Source organism: Caretta caretta, chromosome 2 (genome assembly GCF_965140235.1).
Source record: "Caretta caretta isolate rCarCar2 chromosome 2, rCarCar1.hap1, whole genome shotgun sequence".
Taxonomy (NCBI): domain Eukaryota; kingdom Metazoa; phylum Chordata; order Testudines; family Cheloniidae; genus Caretta; species Caretta caretta.
In genome coordinates this window covers 249,944,541-249,965,902 of record NC_134207.1, presented here as the reverse complement: position 1 = coordinate 249,965,902, position 21,362 = coordinate 249,944,541, and the positions used below count along the sequence as shown (strand labels likewise).

Here is a 21,362-nt window from a genome sequence, read left to right as displayed (position 1 = left end):
AGCCTGAGGAGTAGAGATTGTGACTGGGTAGACAAGGAGCGTAGGGTGGGGACGAGACAGAACTTGGACAGGGACATGGTAGAATGCATCAAGCTTGAGGGAAATGGACACAGAGAAAAGTCTCTGCCCACTTGACCATACACCACTCCAGAGCCTAGAATGGAATTCAGGATTCCTGAATCTCACTATTCTTCTGTCAATGAGCGAACCCATCGGCAAAATGTGTATCTCATTCCCATCTCGTGCTGGTGGAGGATGGCAACCTCCTATTGCTATCAGCTAGTCCATTAGCTCAACCGGCAGAGGTCTGTGTGGTGGATCTAAAGAATCCAACCCTGTTGATGAACCACGTGGGTATCAATGTGAAGAGACACAATGAAATTTCTGGGGGTTTTTAGTTTGCCTGTTTAAAATAACACACAATAATACATTAAAATAACATTATTAACATTGTAAAGTCAAGTACTCAGAATTAGGAAATGTAAGAATGGAAGTTGCCTGCACAACCTTCATTTGACGCCCTTGTGCAAAGATATCATGACATCGTTTTTAATTATGTGATCACTTATTTTTTCCACAAGATCTCTGCTTCATTCAGTGCACAGAATGGACCAACTCTGGGAATGAAGCAGGGTTGTACAGTAAAAGAGACTGTTGTCTATAGATGCCTGTTTCATTTGTTGTATTGCACTGACGAAGAGCTCTGTGTAGCTCAAAAGCTTGTCTCTTGCTCCAAGAGAAGCTGCCAATAAAAGATATTACACCACTCACCTGGTCTCTCATTTGTTTCAGCTGTGTAGTGAATGAGGCGGGGGACTGCAGGAGGAGAAAGCAAGGTCTCACAATTAAGACAGTTGATTGCTGCCCTGGAGAACTGGATTCTGTCCCTGCCTCCGCCACTGAGTTCCTATGTGATGCTAGGCAAGTTACCAAACTTTTCAGGGATGGCCACTAATTGTGTTCCTTATTTTCTGGGTGCCCAGCTGAAGACTCTGGGGCTTGATTTGCAGACAAACTGAGCACTTACAGTCAATCAGACCAATGCTGTGAATATACAAAGTGCTATAAAATGCTAAGTACTCAATCAGGTCCTAGATGTGTCAAACTGGACACTCAAAATTAGTGGATACTTTTGACCTTGATTTCTCTGTGACTCAGCTCCCCATCTGTTCAATGAGGATAATAATACCCCTCACCTCACAGGGACTTTGTGAAGATCAATGAATCAATATTTGTGAAGCACTCAGATACTGTAATGCTGAGTATCACAGAAAAGCCCATGAGGAAATTAATAATTCTGTCTTCATAGCAGGCTTTGAATATCCTGTAAATAAGGCCTAAGGCCACATATTGAACAATGAGGAAAAAACAAAATACTGAATAGCTGCTTCTTAACTGGGCACCATCCATCCTCGACACAGAACGAGGCAGAAGTCCTCTTGCAAAAACAGTATGTGGTCATGTAAGTAAAGCCTATATCATAATATATATGTACAAGAGGGCAGAAGGTTGCACTGGCAATCTTAATTCCAGCATGTCCTAACTTTTGAGTGCTTGACTTTGCAATCTTAATAATGTTTTTTTAATATAGATTTTCGGCCCGGAATACATACATACAAGTCAACCACAAGTTATTTGGCACAATGCAAGGAGGTCAGATTACATTATCAGAATGACCTTTTCAGCCTTTAAAATCCATGAATATCAGAATTTAAACTGTACTAAAGTCATGTGTTCCTCCCCAGAATTCTATAGTTGTACTTCTATAGCCTATGTGTTGGTATTGGCTATTATGGTTGTACTCATACACTACAGTGTTGGGCAAGGTAGAAGAATCTGGATAGATACCCATTTGGTGTCCTACCTTTGGGAGGTTTCAGTTTTATTCCCAGTTATCGCGTCACACAACAAAACACCAAAAACGGGCACACTTGATACTCTAAGAGAGAACAAGATTCAGGAAGCATGAAACCTAAACTACCAACTCACCTAAGAGAGGTGATACCTCCAGAACAAGGTTTAGGAACACTGGGAAACAACAATGGTATGGAATCATGGAAGGATGTGCAAAGGGAGAGGAGGACAAAGCAAAAGAGAAGAACATCCAGGCGAAGAAAAAGACCAGGTGGCAAGGAATCTTTAAAGAGAAGGACATAAATGATGGTAAAGAGAAATAAAATGAAGAAGAAAAAGATATTATGAATAGCTTTTTTCTATAGAATTTAAAGACAGCTAAAATTTCCTACTGTTACTTTTTTATATAAGCAATTTCTTCAGCTGCCATAGGGATGATGTTCAATCACCAGTGGAAGATATGGTATCCACCAGATAATCTCACTCTTAACATGTGGCCCATATCATGAAAATGTTACACAACCCCTGGTCTAGAGTATTATTATATGAGATGCATAGACATGGTCATCCCCTTTTATTTCCTTCACATTTAAGGGCATCCAGTGGTTTAATGGCAGGAAATCCCCTCAGCCGCTTCTTTGGTATTATCTCAAATGTAAGAATGCTGAATAAATAGGCACAGATAAATCACAGTGTCTATGTCAGAAGAATCCAAGAAGACGGTGTTTGTGATAATCCAATGGCTCAAATCACAGAATCAGACTGTCCTTCCTATTACACCAGGGGCAGCTTTAGCATGGGCTCATGGGTTCAGCTGCACCCACAGAAATCATCCCGCAGACAAACTTGAGTGGCACTGTGAACCCATGCACCAGATCAACAACCCCCAGAGCAGAAAACCAGGCTTAGCTCCATGAGACAGGAGATACCACTGCAGGGCAAGTGAAGGGCAGGCTTGCTCTTCAGTATCCCTCTCCCCTTGCTGGGAGCTGCCCCTCTTCCCCAGGACAGTATTAGGGTTGCAATGCCAGGGCAGAGGATGTTGCTGTGGGTGGTCAATGCCCCATAGGCAGTTTAGTATAATGCACCCATTGAATTGGGAGGCTACATCCACCCCTGCTTTACACTCTCAGCTGACCTAGTAAGTTTTACATTTTTTAAAAATTGTATTTGGATTTTCTTTGATAAGATTCCTTTTCTATAAGTTCAGTTGATGATGGCTGAAGAACTGTAATTCTAGGAGAAAGGTCATCGCTACAGTTCACATTGTGGTGGAATCCATCCCCCCATACCCCTTTTTTTTTATGCCAGGCCTCCTGGTATTACCACCCACCTGACTCCAATCCATACTACACCAGTCCAACAATCAATCACCAGAGGCTGTGGACACCCATAATTAGATTTTAAAATCATAACTATAGTCATTTTACGTCTGCTTGCATAATTACATCAGCATGTTAATATCATTTTAATGGTCTCTAATGATGTAATAAGAAATAATGGAATTTATCTGACAGCGACATAACCATTAACAAAACATATTAAGCATAACTAGTACTTCCATAAAAATTCAGGCTGTATCTGAAAGTGACAGCTAACATGTTGGATCCTTTTTGCAATGTTGAAACATTTCTGATTATGTATTCCCCAAATAAATCCCAACTCATCCGCTTCACAGGGAGAGCAAAGTTTATGTCAATGTAACTTGAAAACAAAACAAGTGTTGCAGTGAATTGTGCACTCTAGGAGCCAAGCTGAGGCTATACTGAGGATCCCAGGTTATCAGTTAAACTTGCCATGTTGGTGAAAGAGAGAAGATAAGATAAGCTGATTACCACCTTGCATCAACTAATCAAGAAATAACATGGGAATAGGCTGCAAAGGCAACTGTTCACTCAACCAAATTCCAGAACAGTGGGAAAAGCTAAAATATAGGCACATACTATAAATATTCAGCGGCAAAACTGACCACAAAACAATAAGATCGCCTCTGTGAAATAATCCTTTCAAAATTACTACATCACAGAAAAATGTACGTGAAACAATTGAGAGTTCTAGATTATAGGTCCCTTAGAAGAATTGATTGTTTAAATTTGCTATGGTGCACGTCTCAGAAATAATTCTTATTAAACATGCTGCTTTTGCATGGTCTTTGAAATTAACCCTGTAGTTTTCATTAGTAAAACTTATGTTTGCCCAAAAAAGTTGACAAAAAGTTTAAGGATCTCTGACACAGGAAATAGTGCTGTCACCATCATACCATATACTATGTTGGGGACGGAGAAGAGAGAGAGAAAATTTCATTTCCTAGTCTTATTCACATGTTGTGTTGCCACGTCAGTCTCTGAATTAGCCAAATATGTCAAGCTCCTCCCTACTTCCTCTTTGTTTCTATCTCCTTCAACTGACCTCAGACTTACTGAATGGTTTCCCCACCCAGTTACATACTCCATTCTTTTAAAAAGTTGCTAACTGCCTGGGGAGAGGGGGAATGGGCGCAAGCATCAAACCCAGGCCCAGAACTCCACAGGAAGCACTCAGACCATGGGCAACACACCGCAGCTTACCTCAACCAGAGGAGAAGAGGGCTCACGAAGCTCTAGCTCACAAAGAACCCAGCCTATGAAGCTCCTGATTGGGGCTGAACATGAGCTGCTAATGTGACTCTCTGGCCAACAGAGCTAATGCAATCATGGGACACATAAACAGGGGAATCTTTAGTAGGAGTAGAGAATGGATTTTACCTCCATATTTGGCAAAGTGTGACCACTGCTGGAATGCTGTAACCAGTTCTTGTGCCCACAATTGAAGAAGGATGTTGATAAATTGGAAAGGGTTCAGAGAAGAGCCATGAACATGATAAAAGATTAAAAATCATGCCTTATAATTATAGACTCAAGGAGTTTGATCTATTTAGTTTAACAAAAAAAAAAAAAGGTTAAGGGGCGACTTGACCACACTCTGTAAGTATCTATATGGACAACAAATATTTAATAATGGGCTCTTCAATCTAGCAGAAAAAGATATAAAATGATCCAATGGCTGGAAGTTGAAACTAAATCAATTCAGACTGGAAAGGAGGCATACATTTTTGAGAGTGAGGGCAATTAACCATAGGAACCATAGGTGGGATTCTCCACCACTGGCAATTTTTAGATCAAGATCGAATATTTTTTAAAGATATACTCTTGATTCAAAAGAATTATTTTGGGGGAAGTTCTATGGCCTGTGTTATACTGGAGGTCAAACTAGATAACCGCAGTGCTCCCTTCTAGCCTTGGAAGCTATGAATCTTCTCTTGGCATGTGCTAGAATAACCACAGTGATTAAACGAGATATATGGCGATGTAGGGTAAATTAGCTGGCCATTGAGCTACATTTACCTCCTGTAAGTCAAAGGTATAGCACTGGAAAACTAATGACATTTACTGGTACCATCACATATAGACAGAGTGAGGGCAACTGCAGGAAAGATTGAGGAGAGTACTGCAGTGCAGCAACACAATTAAGGGGCTAAAAGCAGTCAGTCCCTGAGTCCCACTACAAATAAGCACCTACCATATCCTTCCAGACGTAAAGCCTGTGGCTTGAAGCTTTAGAGAGAAGGGAGCTCAATATTGTCATCTGCTGGTGAAATGGGAGAAGAACGGCCCACAACGACTTAAGATCTGCAGATAGGAAGGGGCTTCACTGGCGAGGGAGATCTCTGCCAGCATCAGTTAGAGGGCAAGGAGAATTGACTGAATGGGTCAGGCTTCATTTGCATATTATGTGATGGCGTGGTGCATTCTGAATAAAATGCAGTTTAGTTTTGCCTTTAGGAGCAATTAAATGCAATTGACTTTGTTGGGAAATACAAGGACAAGATACTGAATGTGCCTGAGGTCATCCTGACCGAGATTGTGGTCAGGCGAAGTTGAGTAATGGAGCATGAACAGAGGTAAGGGAGAAAGAGAGGGAAAAGGCTCCTGACAGCTGCTGGAAGTGCTTCTCTGCCGGTGAGGACTCTGTCAAGTGTCCCAGACACCACTGATCTCATCCTGAGAGTTGAGCTGAGACTGCTGAACAGCGCATTGTCTAGGCAGCTTCAAGGCAGTAGTGGCAGCTTGGTGGCAACAGATGATGCAGAGCATCAGTGGCAGTAGCACCTCTGAGGTGATGGATGGCACAGAGCAGTGGAAGAGGTAGGCAGCTTGGACTGAAACCACAGACAGAGCAGCAGTCTATCCATGGGACTCTGGTGTGGGCATCCCTACCCAGCAATTAAAGCTGAAACCACTCCAGCTGAGTTAGGGAGAGGAGCCCCCAGAGCTGCCCAGGCAGCAGCAACCTGTTAGATAGAGTCCTTGGAGTTCTCCAGTCCAGGTTAGCTAACTGTGAGCAGGGAGCTGAGGTGGTAGGAAGTGGCCAGAACACATTAGTCACTCATAATGGCCAAAGAAGGACCAAGGTGAGTACTACTTTTAAGACATCCTGGAAGGTGGGAGTCTTACATCATATAATTTGTTACTTGGTGGTTTTACCAACTCATTGTGTTGTCTACCTCCCCCTCTACACTTCCAAAGTTCTCTTTGTTATAACCTCTGGACTCAGCGCTTGCAAGAACTGCCCATAAGGGGCAGCCAGGGTGGTTTATGTAGGTTCCCAGATTTCTGGGTGGGGGCTTAAGCCAGTGTTAGTTAAGTCTTTAAGGAAATTTCTAGAAAATTAAACCTGGCCATTTCTGCTGCCAACAACACCTGGCAGAAGAATTAAAGAGACTATCAAAAAACTCCCAAATATCGTCTCCCATGTCAGAATTTCTCTGAAAGCTGCCAAACCCTCCCATGCACTAACCTTTATGTCCTTATTAGCTCTCTATTAAATTCTGTTGAGTTCTATTTTTTTAAACTTTCTCTCATGGAGGAGCTATAGTTCCTGTGCAAACATTTCCACCTTAGAAAATTTAAGCAATATCTTCGTTGTACCAGATCTGTCAGGTCACTACCTGTCCAATTTACCAGATGAACATGCATATAATTAGTCAGTGTGAAATGCAGAAAAGTAAAACAATGTTTAAACAAGGCTGGACCCCTGAAGGAGACATAATCTAGTGTTCCATGCACAAAACTCAAAGTCAGACACCCCTGAGTTCTACTCTACCTCGGACACTACACCTCCCCTTCTATGAAATTGAGTATAATACCCCTTACAATACTTATCTTACATAGTTCTGGTGAAGTTAGTTAATGTTTATACAGCACTCTGAAGATTATAATTTTTCCTTTTACCTTATACTAGTGGTAATATGGAGATCTTTTGGACTGCATCAGATCATTTTTATTAAGTAGGCTATTGCTAACTGTACACAAAACTTGGCAAACAATGCCAGGATATTCTTCTCTTTCTCTCTCCCCCCCCACCCCCCGATGAATTTTGATGATAAAAATTTAGGTATTCCCTTAAGAAAATATATATTAAAGAATAACAATGAAAAAACATATAAAATAGAAGGGATGAGCACCATATACATACTTGACATCGTCAAAGTCACTCATCTGCAGCTTCAGGAGATCTGCCACATCCTTTATTAACTCCAAACCCTTTTCCACATTCAGCGGGCTGTTGAAAGGAAAAAAGAAAATGCAGCATTATGAAAATGGAACTCATCAATACTTGAGAGGCAAAAAGTCCCCAAAGAGTTATCACCTTGGCTTGTCAGGGTCTGAAAATTACTGCTTACAGTATTCCTGTCACATAGCGATTGTGATATCAAGGGAATTGGGATCAGGTGCTTCTTCAGGCATGATGAATCACCTGAATTTTCCAGCAATAAGACAAACAATAAGGTGTAAATGGAATTGTTAGGAAGTGTAATGGGCCCATGATGCAGTGACCGTTTCATCTCAAGCCTCAATAAAAAATGTAATAAAGTAAAAAGAAAGAAAGAAAGAGTGAAAAGGATTGGCGAGACAAGGATGGAAACAAACAATGAAAGTCAAATTGCAGGGCTCTGTATCAAATGGACAAGGGAAAAGCATATTTTTAAATTCATTAGTTTTTTTTAATGAATCCTGACCCAGGGAAAGGATGCAAAAATATTATGGATTTGAAAGTAAACAATGGAGATAGGCACACAGAGGAGGAGAGGCTGATTAGATAGATGGAAGACACTTTGGTGTGCGTGTGCTGCTGACATAACCTGCCTTCAATCTTTTTAAATTTTCTCAATGCCACATTTACATTTTTTAATTTAGAAAACAAGTTGCAATCAAGCATATCACATGTGCAGTGTTATCATTTAAGAAAGCATTTAGCTACATGCAAAATGTTCATTTATAAAAAGTTTCAGGTTATTAGTTAAGAGTTTTTTAGGCTCTCTTATAACTCTAAAGATGTATTGCAAACATTACATTTTCTATCTGTGATGTATTGACAGCAATGTTCAGTAACTCCAACAGATACAACATTTTCAGACCTATCTGGATGGGGGCTTAAAAGTTTCTTGACACCTTAAATGACTGCTTCTTGGAGCAGCTAGTCTTGGAACCTACAAGAGAAGAGGCAATTCTTGATTTAGTCCTAAGTGGAGCACAGAATATGGTCCAAGAGGTGAATATAGCTGGACTGCTTGGTAATAGAGACCATAATATATGGTAACTAAATTTAACATCCCTCTGGCGGGAAAAACACCACAGCAGCCCAACACTGTAACATTCCATTTAATTTCAGAAAGGGGAACAACACAAAAACGAGGAGGTTAGTTAAACAGAAATTTAAAAGGTACAGCGCCAACAGTGAAATCCCTACAAGCTGCATGGAAACTTTTTAAAGACACCATAACAGACGCTCAACTTAAATGTATACCCCAAATTAAAAAACATAGATGATAACAAAAAAAGTGCCACCGTGGCTAAACAACAAAGTAAAAGAATCAGTGAGAGGCAAAAAGGCATCCTTTAAAAAGTGGAAGTTAAATCCTAGTGATGAAAATAGAAGGAGCATAAATTCTGGCAAACTAAATGTAAAAATATAATTAGGAAGGCCAAAAAAGAATTTGAAGAACAGCTAGCCAAAGACTCAAAAAGTAATAGCAAAAAATTTGTTAAGTACATCAGAAGCAGGAAGCCTGCTAAACAACCAATGGGGCCACTGGACGATCGAGATGCTAAAGGAGCATTCAAGGACAATAAGGCCATTGTGGAGAAAATAAATGAATTCTTTGCATCGGTCTTCATGGCTGAGGATGTGAGGGAGAGTCCCAAACCTGAGCCATTCTTTTTAGGTGACAAATCTGATGAACTGTCTCAGATTGAGGTGTCATTAGAGGAGGTTGTAGAACTAATTGATAAACTAAACAGTAATAAGTCACCAGGACCAGATGCTATTCACCCAAGAGTTCTGAAGGAACTCAAATACAAAACTGCAGAACCACTAACTGTAGTCTGTAACCTATCATTTAAATCAGCTTCTGTACCAAATGACTGAAGGATAGCTAATGTAACGCCAATTTTTAAAAGGGCTCCAGAGGTGATCCCAGCAATTACAGGCCAGTAAGCCTGTCTTCAGTACCAGGCAGATGGTTGAAACTATAGTAAACAACAAAACTGTCAGACACATAGATGAACTTAATTTGTTGGGGAAGAGTCAACATGGTTTTTGTAAAGGAAAATCATGCCTCACCAATCTACTAGAATTCTCTGAGGGGGTCAACAAGCATGTGGACAAGGGGGATACAGTGGATATAATGTACTTAGATTTTCAGAAAGCCTTTGACAAGGTCCCTCACCAAAAGCTCTTAAGCAAAGTGAGCTGTCATGGGATAAGAGGGAAAGTGCTCTCATAGCTTGGTAACTGGTTAAAAGATAGGAAACAAAGGGTAGGAATAAATGGTCAGTTTTCAGAATGGAGAGCGGTAAATAGTGGTGTCCCCCAGGTGTTTGTACTGGGCCCAGTCCCATTCAACATAGTCATAAATGATCTGGAAAAAGGGGTAAACAGTGAAATGGCAAAATTTGCAGATGATACAAAACTACTCAAGATAGTTAAGTCCCAGGCAGACTGCAAAGAGCTACAAAAGGATCTCTCAAAACTGGGTGACTGGGCAACAAAATGGCAGATGAAATTCAATGGTGATAAATGCAAAGTAATGCACATTGGAAAACATAATCCCAACTATACATATAAAATGATGGGGTCTAAATTGGCTGTTACCACTCAAGAAAGAGATCTTGGAGTCATTGTGGATCATTCTCTGAAAACATCCACTCAATGTGCAGCGGCAGTCAAAAAACCAAACAGAATGCTGGGAATCATTAAGGAAGGGATAGATAATGACAGAAAATATCATATTGCCGCTATATAAATCCATGGTGTGTCCACATCTAGAATACTGCGTGCAAATGTAGTCACCCCATCTCAAAAAAAATATATTGGAATAGGAAAAGGTTCAGAAAAGGGCAACAAAAATGATTAGGAGTATGGAACGGCTGCCATATGAGGAGAGATTAATAAAACCGGGACTTTTCAGCCTGGAAAAGAGACAACTAAGTGGGGATATGATAGAGGTCTATAAAATCATGACTGGTGTGGAGAAAGTAAATAACGAAATGTTATTTACTCCTTATAACACTAGGAGTCGCCAAATGAAATGAATAGGCAGCAGGTTTAAAACAAATAAAAGAAAGCCTTTTTTCACATAACGCAGAGTCAACCTGTGGAACTCCTTGTCAGAGGATGTTATGAAGATCCAAAACTATAACAGGGTTCAAAAAAGAACTAGATAAATTCATGGAGGATAGGTCCATCAATGGCTATTATCCAGAATGGATAGGGATGGTGTCTCTAGCCTCTGTTTGCCAGAAGCTGGGAATGGGCGACAGGGGACGGATCACTCGATAATTACCTGTTCTGTTCATTTCCTCTGGGGCAGCTGGCATTGGCCACTGTCAGAAGACAGGATACTGGGCTAGATGTACCTTTGGTCTGACCCAGTATGGCTATTGTTATGTTCTTATGGATTTTGATTAAAGGGTGCTTTTCAACATTGTTAAACCCCAGTGTTCATATAATTAAACTTTAAAAGCATGAGTCAGCTCATTTATGCCAGTGTAAATCACAAAGAATTCTAGTGAAGCCAATGCAGTAAAGTGAGAAGAGGATCAGGCCCTACATTTTTACTTCAAGACTTTGGAGGAAGAGGAGGGGGTGATAGAGGGAAAAAAGAAAACTCTTAAAGGTGATTTCTTTATGTAGGCCAAGAAGGAAAAAAAGAAAAAGAAAGATTTTCCAGGACCTACTTTATTTATTTTTTTTACTTATTTCAATGAAAGATTTCACCTGCAAGTTTTTATCAATCATCATCGTTTTATGTATTGTCTACTGGGCTGCAATGAGCACTTTTATTTATTTATTTTACTGTGTTTTGCCTACAGTGCCCTAGGATATCTCATTTAGACTTTGGTTAGGACAAAATTACTCAGCTTCTCTTCACATTCCTACAGTCCTAACCCAAAATGCTCAAGGGACATCCTGTCACACAGACAGAGGTACCACCTCAGGGTATCATATACACTTAAGAGTTCTTCTACATGTAAAAGGCAGAGATGTTCCTGTGTAAAAGTAAAGTAAAGAATATAAGCACTTCTGCGAGAAAAAAAAATACCATGGATTAGCCATAAAAAAACCCACCTTACATTTCAAGGATTGACAGCAGATAGAACTCTGATTATTTACAGATAACCATGAAAGCAGATTGTCATAGTGACTCAGGGGCTTATGTGTTAATTAGATCCTCTCCTTCCAAAGATGCTGGTTTAAGTGTAGGGGGATGATTGGTGTCAGGAGGTAGATTTTTACTATAATAGCAACTACACACAGAAGTGCAAGGAAAGAGGACTGGAGAAGGGCAATACTTTAAAAAGGGGAACAAAGAGGATTCAGAGAATTATAGACCAATCAGCCTAACTTGGATACCTGGACAGATACTGGAACAAATTATTAAACAATCCATTTATAAGCACCGAGAGAATAATAGGATTATAAGGAATAGCCAGCATGGATTTGTCCAGAACAAATCATTCCAAACCAACCTACTTTCCTTCTTTGACAGAGTAACTGGCCTAGCGGCGGCGGGGTAGATGTGATATATCTTGACTTTAGTAAGGCTTTTGATACAGTTCCCCACATGACATTCTCATAAGCAAACAAGAGAAATGTGGTCTAGATGAAATTGCTATAAGGTGGGTGCACAACTGGTTGAAAGACTATACTCAAATAGTAATTGTCAATGGTTCACTGTCAAACTAGGAGGACGTATCTAGTGGAATCCCTCAGGGGTGAGTCTTGCATCCAGTACTATTCAATATTTTCATTAATGACTTCGATAATGGAGTGGAGAATGTGTTTATACAATATGAAGATGACACCACGCTGGGAGGGGTTGAAAACACTTTGGAGGACAGGATTAGAATTCAAAACAACCTTGACAAATTGGAGTATTGGTCTGAATTAAGCAAGATGAAATTAAATAAAGACAAGTGCAAAGTACTTCACTTAGGAAGGAACAATCAAATGCACAACTACAAACTGGGGAATAACTAGCTAGGTGGGAGTTACAGTGGATCACAAATTGAAAATGAGTCAACAATGTGATGCAGCTGCAAAAATGCTAACATTATTCTGGGGTGTATTAACAAGAAGTGTTGTATGATAGGGTATGTCTACACTATGAAATTAGGTCGAATTTATAGAAGTCGTTTTTTTAGAAATCGTTTTTATATATTCGAGTGTGTGTGTCCCCACAGAAAATGCTCTAAGTGCATTAAGTGCATTAACTTGGCGGAGTGCTTCCACAGTACCGAGGCAAGTGTTGACTTCCGGAGTGTTGCTCTGTGGGTAGCTATCCCACAGTTCCCGCAGTCTCCGCTGCCCACTGGAATTCTGGGTTGAGATCCCAATGCCTGATGGGGCTAAAACATTGTCGCGGGTGGTTCTGGGTACATATCGTCAGGCCCCCATTCCCTCCCTCCCTCCGTGAAAGCAGCAGCAGACAATCGTTTCGCACCTTTTTTCTTGAGTTACCTGTGCAGATGCCATACCACGGCAAGCATGGAGCCCGCTCAGGTAACCGTCACCGTATGTCTCCTGGGTGCTGGCAGACGTGGTACTGCATTGCTACACAGCAGCAGCAACCCCTTGCTTTGTGGCAGCAGATGATGCAGTAGGACTGGTAGCTGTCATCGTCATGTCCGAGGTGCTCCTGGCCACGTCGGCCAGGAGCACCTGGGCAGACATGGGTGCAGGGACTACATTAGAAGTGACTTGACCAGGTCATTCTCTTTAGTCATAGAATCATAGAATCATAGAATATCAGGGTTGGAAGGGACCCCTGAAGGTCATCTAGTCCAACCCCCTGCTCGAAGCAGGACCAATTCCCAGTTAAATCATCCCAGCCAGGGCTTTGTCAAGCCTGACCTTAAAAACGTCTAAGGAAGGAGATTCTACCACCTCCCTAGGTAACGCATTCCAGTGTTTCACCACCCTCTTAGTGAAAAAGTTTTTCCTAATATCCAATCTAAACCTCCCCCACTGCAACTTGAGACCATTACTCCTCGTTCTGTCATCTGCTACCATTGAGAACAGTCTAGAGCCATCCTCTTTGGAACCCCCTTTCAGGAAGTTGAAAGCAGCTATCAAATCCCCCCTCATTCTTCTCTTCTGCAGGCTAAACAATCCCAGCTCCCTCAGCCTCTCCTCATAAGTCATGTGTTCTAGACCCCTAATCATTTTTGTTGCCCTTCGCTGGACTCTCTCCAATTTATCCACATCCTTCTTGTAGTGTGGGGCCCAAAACTGGACACAGTCCTGCAGTCAGTCCTATTGAACCATCTTATGGTGAGCAGGCAGGCGATATGGATTGCTAGCAGTCTTACTGCACCATCTTCTGCCGAGCAGCCATGAGATGTGGATGGCTTGCAGTCCTTCTGCACCGTCTGCTGCCAGCCAAAGATGTAAAAGATAGATGGAGTGGATCAAAACAAGAAATAGACAAGATTTGTTTTGTACTCATTTGCTTCCCCCTCTCCCCCGTCTACGGGACTCATTCCTCTAGGTCACACTGCAGTCACTCACAGAGAAGGTGCAGCGAGGTAAATCTAGCCATGTATCAATCAGAGGCCAGACCAACCTGCTTGTTCCAATAAGAACAATTACTTAGGTGCACCATTTCTTATTGGAACCCTCCGTGAAGTCCTGCCTGAAATACTCATTGATGTAAAGCCACCCCCTTTGTTGATTTTAATTCTCTGTAAGCCAACCCTGTAAGCCATGTTGTCAGTCACCCCTCCCTCCGTCAGAGCAATGGCAAACAATCGTTCCGTGCCTTTTTTCTGTGCGGACGCCATACCAAGGCAAGCATGGAGGCCGCTCAGCTCACTTTGGCAATTAGGAGCACATTGAACACCACACGCATTATCCAGCAGTATATGCAGCACCAGAACCTGGCGGAGCGATACCGGGCGAGGACGCGACGTCAGCGCAGTCAAGTGAGTGATCAGGACATGGACACAGGTTTCTCTCAAAGCATGGGCCCTGCCAATGCATGCATCATGGTGCTAATGGGGCAGGTTCATGCTTCGGAACGCCGATTCTGGGCTCGGGAAACAAGCACAGACTGATGGGACCGCATAGTGTTGCAGGTCTGGGACGATTCCCAGTGGTTGCGAAACTTTCGCATGCGTAAGGGCACTTTCATGGAACTTTGTGACTTGCTTTCCCCTGCCCTGAAGCGCATGAATACCAAGATGAGAGCAGCCCTCACAGTTGAGAAGCGAGTGGCGATAGCCCTGTGGAAGCTTGCAACGCCACACAGCTACCGGTCAGTTGGGAATCAATTTGGAGTGGGCAAATCTACTGTGGGGGCAGCTGTGATGCAAGTAGCCAACACAATCAAAGATCTCCTGATATCAAGGGTAGTGACCCGGGGAAATGTGCAGGTCATAGTGGATGGCTTTGCTGCAATGGGATTCCCTAACTGTGGTGGGGCCATAGACGGAACCCATATCCCTATCTTGGCACCGGAGCACCAAGCCGGCGAATACATAAACCGCAAGGGGTACTTTTCAATAGTGCTGCAAGCTCTGGTGGATCACAAGGGACGTTTCACCAACATCAACGTGGGATGGCCGGGAAAGGTACATGACGCTCACATCTTCAGGAACTCTGGTCTGTTTCAAAAGTTGCAAGAAGGGACTTTATTCCCAGACCAGAAAATAACTGTTGGGGATGTTGAAAGTCCCCTAGGGGACCCAGCCTACCCCTTAATGCCACGGCTCATGAAGCCATACACAGGCAGCCTGGACAGTAGTCAGGAGCTGTTCAACTACAGGCTGAGCAAGTGCAGAATGGTGGTAGAATGTGCATTTGGACGTTTAAAAGCATGCTGGCGCAGTTTACTGACTCGCTTAGACCTCAGCGAAACCAATATTCCCACTGTTATTACTGCTTGCTGCGTGCTCCACAATATCTGTGAGAGTAAGGGGGAGACGTTTATGGCGGGGTGGAAGGTTGAGGCAAATCGCCTGGCTGCTGGTTACGCGCAGTCAGACACCAGGGCAGTTAGAAGAGCACAGGAGGGCGCAGTATGCATCAGAGAAGCTTTGAAAACTAGTTTCATGACTGGCCAGGCTATGGTGTGAAAGTTCTGTTTGTTTCTCCTTGATGAAACCCCCGTCCCTTGGTTCACTCTACTTTCCTGTAAGCTAACCACCCTCCCCTCCTCCCTTCGATCACTGCTTGCAGAGGCAATAAAGTTATTGTTGCTTCACATTCATGCATTCTTTATTCATTCATCACACAAATAGGGGGATGACTACCAAGGTAGCCCAGGAGGGGTGGTGGAGGAGGGAAGGAAAATGCCACACAGCACTTTAAAAGTTTACAACTTTAAAATTTATTGAATGCCAGCCTTCTTGTTTTTGAGCAATCCTCTGAGGTGGAGTGGCTGGTTGGCCGGAGGCCCCCCCACCGCGTTCTTGGGCATCTGGGTGTGGAGGCTATGGAACTTGGGGAGGAGGGTGGTTGGTTACACAGGGGCTGTAGTGGCAGTCTGTGCTCCAGCTGCCTTTGCTGCAGCTCAACCATACACTGGAGCATACTGGTTTGATCCTCCAGCAGCCTCAGCATTGAATCCTGCCTCTCTCATCAAGCTGCCATCACATTTGAGCTTCAGCCCTGTCTTCAGCCCGCCACTTACTCTCTTCAGCCCACCACTTACTCTCTTCAGCCCGCCACCTCTGCTCCCGGTCATTTTGTGCTTTCCTGCACTCTGACATTATTTGCCTCCATGCATTCGTCTGTGCTCTGTCAGTGTGGGAGGACAGCATGAGCTCAGAGAACATTTCATCACGAGTGCGTTTTTTTTTTCTTTCTAATCTGCACTAGCCTCTGGGAAGGAGAAGATCCTGTGATCATTGAAACACATGCAGCTGGTGGAGAAAAAAAAAGGGACAGCTGTATTTAAAAAGACACATTTTATAGAACAGTGGCTACACTCTTTCAGGGTAAACCTTGCTGTTAACATTACATACATAGCACATGTGCTTTCGGTACAAGGTCGCATTTTGCCTCCCCCCACCACGTGGCTACCCCCTCAACCCTTCCCCCTCCCCGTGGCTAATAGCGGGGAACATTTCTGTTCAGCCACAGGCAAACAGCCCAGCAGGAACGGGCTCCTCTGAGTGTCCCCTGAAGAAAAGCACCCTATTTCAACCAGGAGACCATGAATGAAATCTCACTCTCCTGAGGATAACACAGAGAGATAAAGAACGGATGTTGTTTGAACGCCAGCAAACATACACTGCAATGCTTTGTTGTACAATGATTCCCGAGTACGTGTTACTGGCCTGGAGTGGTAAAGAGTCCTACCATGGAGGACGCAGTAAGGCTGCCCTCCCCAGAAACCTTTTGCAAAGGCTTTGGGAGTACATCCAGGAGAGCCGCGAATGCCAGGGCAAATTAATCCTTTCACATACTTGCTTTTAAACCATGTATAGTATTTTAAAAGGTACACTCACCGGAGGTCCCTTCTCTGCCTGCCGGGTCCAGGAGGCAGCCTTGGGTGGGTTCGGGGGGTACTGGCTCCTGGTCCAGGGTGAGAAACAGTTCCTGGCTGTCGGGAAAACCGGTTTCTCCGCTTGCTTGCTGTGAGCTATCTACAACCTCATCGTCATCATCATCACCATCATCTTCTTCGTCCCCAAAACCTGCTTCTGTGTTGCCTCCATCTCCATTGAAGGAGTCAAATAACACGGCTGGGGTAGTGGTGGCTGAACCCCCTAAAATGGCATGCAGCTCATCATAGAAGTGGCATGTTTGGGGATCTGACCTGGAGCGGCCATTCACCTCTCTGGTTTTCTGGTAGGCTTGCCTCAGCTCCTTAAGTTTCACGCGGCACTGCTTCGGGTCCCTGTCATGGCCTCTGTCCTTCATGCCCTGGGAGATTTTGACAAAGGTTTTGGCATTTCGAAAACTGGAACGGAGTTCTGATAGCACGGATTCCTCTCCCCATACAGCGATCAGATCCCGTACCTCCCGTTCAGTCCATGCTGGAGCTCTTTTGCGATTCTGGGACTCCATCATGGTCACCTCTGCTGATGAGCTCTGCATGGTCACCTCTGCTGATGAGCTCTGCATGGTCACCTGCAGCTTGCCACGCTGGCCAAACAGGAAATGAGATTCAAAAGTTCGCGGTTCTTTTCCTGTCGACCTGGCCAGTGCATCTGAGTTGAGAGTGCTGTCCAGAGCGGTCACAGTGGAGCACTCTGGGATAGCTCCCGGAGGCCAATACCGTCGAATTGTGTCCACAGTACCCCAAATTCGACCCGGCAAGGCCGATTTAAGCGCTAATCCACTTGTCAGGGTGGAATAAGGAAATCGATTTTAAGAGCCCTTTAAGTCAAAAAAAAGGGCTTCATCATGTGGACGGGTGCAGGTTTACATCGATTTAAAGCTGCTAAATTCGACCTAAAGTCCTAGTGTAGACCAGGGCTAAGACATAGGAGGTAATTGTCTTGCTCCACTAGACGCTTGTGAGGCCTCAGCTGGAGTACTGTGTCCAGTTCTGGGCACCATATTTTAAGAAAGATGTGGACAAATTTTAGACAGTCCAGAAGAGAGCAACAAAAATTATATAAGGTTTAGAAAACCTGACCTATGAAAAAACTTTTTAAAAATGGGGCATATTAAGTCTTAAGAAAAAAAGACTGAGGCAGGGAGGAAGCTGATAAGTGTTCAAATATGTTAAGAACTGTTCAAAAAAGGAGGGTGATCAATTCTTCTCCATATCCAATTAAGGCAGGACAAGAAGTAATGAGCGTAATCTGAGCAACAGAGATTTAGGTTAGATATTAGGAAAAGCTTTCTAACTATACTGGTAGTTATACTCTGGAGTAGTCTTTCAAGGAAGGTTGTGGAATCCCCATCAGTGGAGGTTTTTAAGAACAAGTTGGACAAACATCTGTCAGGGATGGTCTAGATATACTTGGTCCTACCTCAGCGCCAGGGGCTGGACTTGACTTCATAGAATCATAGAATATGAGGGTTGGAAGGGACCTCAGGAGGTCATCTAATCCAACCCCCTGCTCAAAGCAGGACCAATCCCCAACTAAATCATCCCAGCCAGGGCTTTGTCAAGCCTGACCTTAAAAACTTCAAAGGAAGGAGACTCCACCACCACCCTACATAACGCATTCCAGTGCTTTACCACCCTCCTAGTGAAAAAGTTTTTCCTAATATCCAACCTAAACCTCCCCCACTGCAACTTGAGACCATTATTCCTTGTTCAGTCATCTGCTACCACTTAGAACAGTCTAGCTCCATCCTCTTTGGAACCCCCTTTCAGGTAGTTGAAAGCAGCTATCAAATCCCCCCTCATTCTTCTCTTCTGCAGACTAAACAATCCCAGTTCCAGCCTCTTCTCATAAGTCAACAATGTGACTTCTCAAGGCCCCTTCCAGCCCTACATTTTTATGACTCTATGATTAGTAGGTGACAGAGACAATGTTCTGAATAGTCAAAGGGGTAGGCAGTGGCATTGTAGGATTGTATCTGGGAGAACAAATTGCACCTGCAACCCTTGCATTTCCTGTGTACATGGGTATGGCAGTAGTATAATGATGTTGTGGTGGATGACATATAGCACAGAGCACGTGCAAAACACTTGTAGTACATGGTAACGGAATAGCTAGCTAACTGCAATGCCAAAATGCTCTAGTGCAGCGGTGGGCAACCTGTGGAGCGCGGGCCACATGTGGCCCATCAGGGTAATCCGCGAGACAGTTTGTTTACATTTGCACGGCCACCTGCAGCTCCCAGCAGCCGCAGATCGCCATTCCAGGCCCCTGGGAGCTGCGGGCAGCCGTGCAAATGTAAACAAACTGTCTGGCGGCCCGCCAGCGGATTACCCTGACAGGCTGCGTGCGGTTGCCCACCACTGCTCTAGTGTACACAAGGCCTCTTGTTCAAGAGCCAACCCTACATACCATTCTGTTTTTATGTATAAGAACACCTGTATAGTGGCAGATGACACCAAGCTGGAAAGTGTCAAAAATAAAATTAATTTTATTTTTGACACTTTTCAGCTTGGTGTCATCTGTCACTATATAGGCTGTCCTTTAAGGCTGATTTGAGAGCAAGCAAAGCGCAGGAGAATAAAGCACAACTACTGACTATACTATACCGTATAAACTTTACAGCTCGCGATATATAAAGTCATTCTGCATTTTGTAGTGTGCTTAATAAGTAACTCTAAAAGTCACCATCCATTAAAATACATTCCCTCTCCTGCCCAAGGGTCATTACTGTGTAAACCAGCATTTCATTATTGAAACAAAGCACCTTACTTCCATCGGATTATCCTCGAACACCTTCTCTTTCTGTCACCAGCAATTTAAACATTATTTTTCAATTGAAAGATCACAGAGCTAACAAAAAATGTATATTGAACCAGTGTCAGTGTTCTTATACAGTCTATCTCAGATCATGTGTAAAACAGACTTTGTTTAAAGGGCTAACAAGAATGAAGTTATAAAGAGCATAAGGAAATACATACAATTTACTGGTGGGTTAAATAGATATAGATTATACTCTCTTAAAATCAGGCTCTGAGTCTTCACTCTCCAAAATCTTTCACCACTTTCTTTATTGTACCTCACTTCCCAGCCTCATTAGGCACACTACTCTGGCATACAGCTGTACCTGCTGCATCATGAGGCTCATTTTTCTATTTAAAATAGCAAACATTAGATGATGGTGTTACATTATCCCCTCAGATGAAATGGCTTCTTTGTTGAAACCAAGACTGCAGTGGCAACATTTGGCACCATGACTTAATCACAGCTCCCTTTGCAGAAACTTCCCTATCCCCATTTGTCATTTTAAAAATCAAGGGCCCAATCCAGAACTACTTGCTCAGGAAAAACCAATATGTACTTTAATTAACTCCCATTGGCTTCATTAGGAGGTTTGTCTGAGTAAGGACAGCAGGACCAGGCTATCATGCTATTTTAATTAGAGAAGGGCCTGATCTAAAACTGCAGAAACTTTTAATGGGAGCTGCTGCCTGCTCAGCCCTTTTGAAAATCAGGCCATCTATTTAGATGCCCAAATATGGATTAAGAAACCTAACATAAGGCAACCACTTTTGGAAATTTTGCCGCACAATGTACTGAACACTGAAATGAGAGAAAAACAGAGAGCACGGCAAACACACCAACCACTCGCTACATTGCAATCGTTTACACAGAGCCCTCACTGTTAGAACGTGATTTTTAAAGAGCAGTTCTACACCTAAAATGACTCTAATAAAGGCATCGTGGAGTTCCACTCTCATTATCTGTCAATGACTTCCACAGCTAATCTGCTCAATTTACGAGAAAAAAAAGAAGTTTTTTCCTGCCCTCTCGTTTTACAAACTCCACTTGCAAGTGTCTCATAGTCACACCAGGCCATTTCCTTCACATACAACAGCACAAGAAATAAAGGTTTTGCTAGCCAAATTATGTCCTCAGTGTTATCTATGCAACCCCCCTGCCTTCAGTGGGATTACACATATGTAACTAAGGCTATGTCTACACTAAGACCTTACAGCGGCACAGCTGTACCGCTGCAGCTGCACCGCTGTAAGATCTCCTGTGTAGCTGCTCTATGCCAATGGGAGAGAGGTCTCCTGTTGGCATAATTAAACCACCCTGAATGAGCAGCGGTAGTTATGTCGGTGGGAGACGGTCTCCCGCCGACATAGTGCTGTCCACACCGGCACTTTTGTTGATGAAATTTATGTTGGTCAGAGATGGGGTTTTTTCACGCCCCTGACTGACAAAAGTTTTACTGACAAAAGTGAGTGTAGACATAGCCTACGAGGAATTCAGAATATTATTCAGTTGATGCTGAATGAGGAATACAACCCAGTTCCCCTTCCCTCTGATCTGTTAGCTCTGCAGTGGTCGCAAGAGTAAAGAGCAGCATTCATG

General features: G+C 43.2%; 1 protein-coding gene across 6 annotated transcripts in view; it reads right to left on the bottom strand.

Annotated features, from left to right (window-relative positions):
- The window catches only part of PTPRN2 (protein tyrosine phosphatase receptor type N2), a 1,070,187-nt gene that overhangs the window by 559,851 nt on the left and 488,974 nt on the right, over window positions 1–21,362 (bottom strand). For all 6 annotated transcript variants that reach the window (XM_048837619.2, XM_048837620.2, XM_048837615.2 and 3 more), the window contains one exon: window positions 7,369–7,455. In XM_048837619.2, the coding sequence (XP_048693576.1) occupies window positions 7,369–7,455 (87 nt within the window). The remainder of the gene's footprint in view (window positions 1–7,368; window positions 7,456–21,362) is intronic.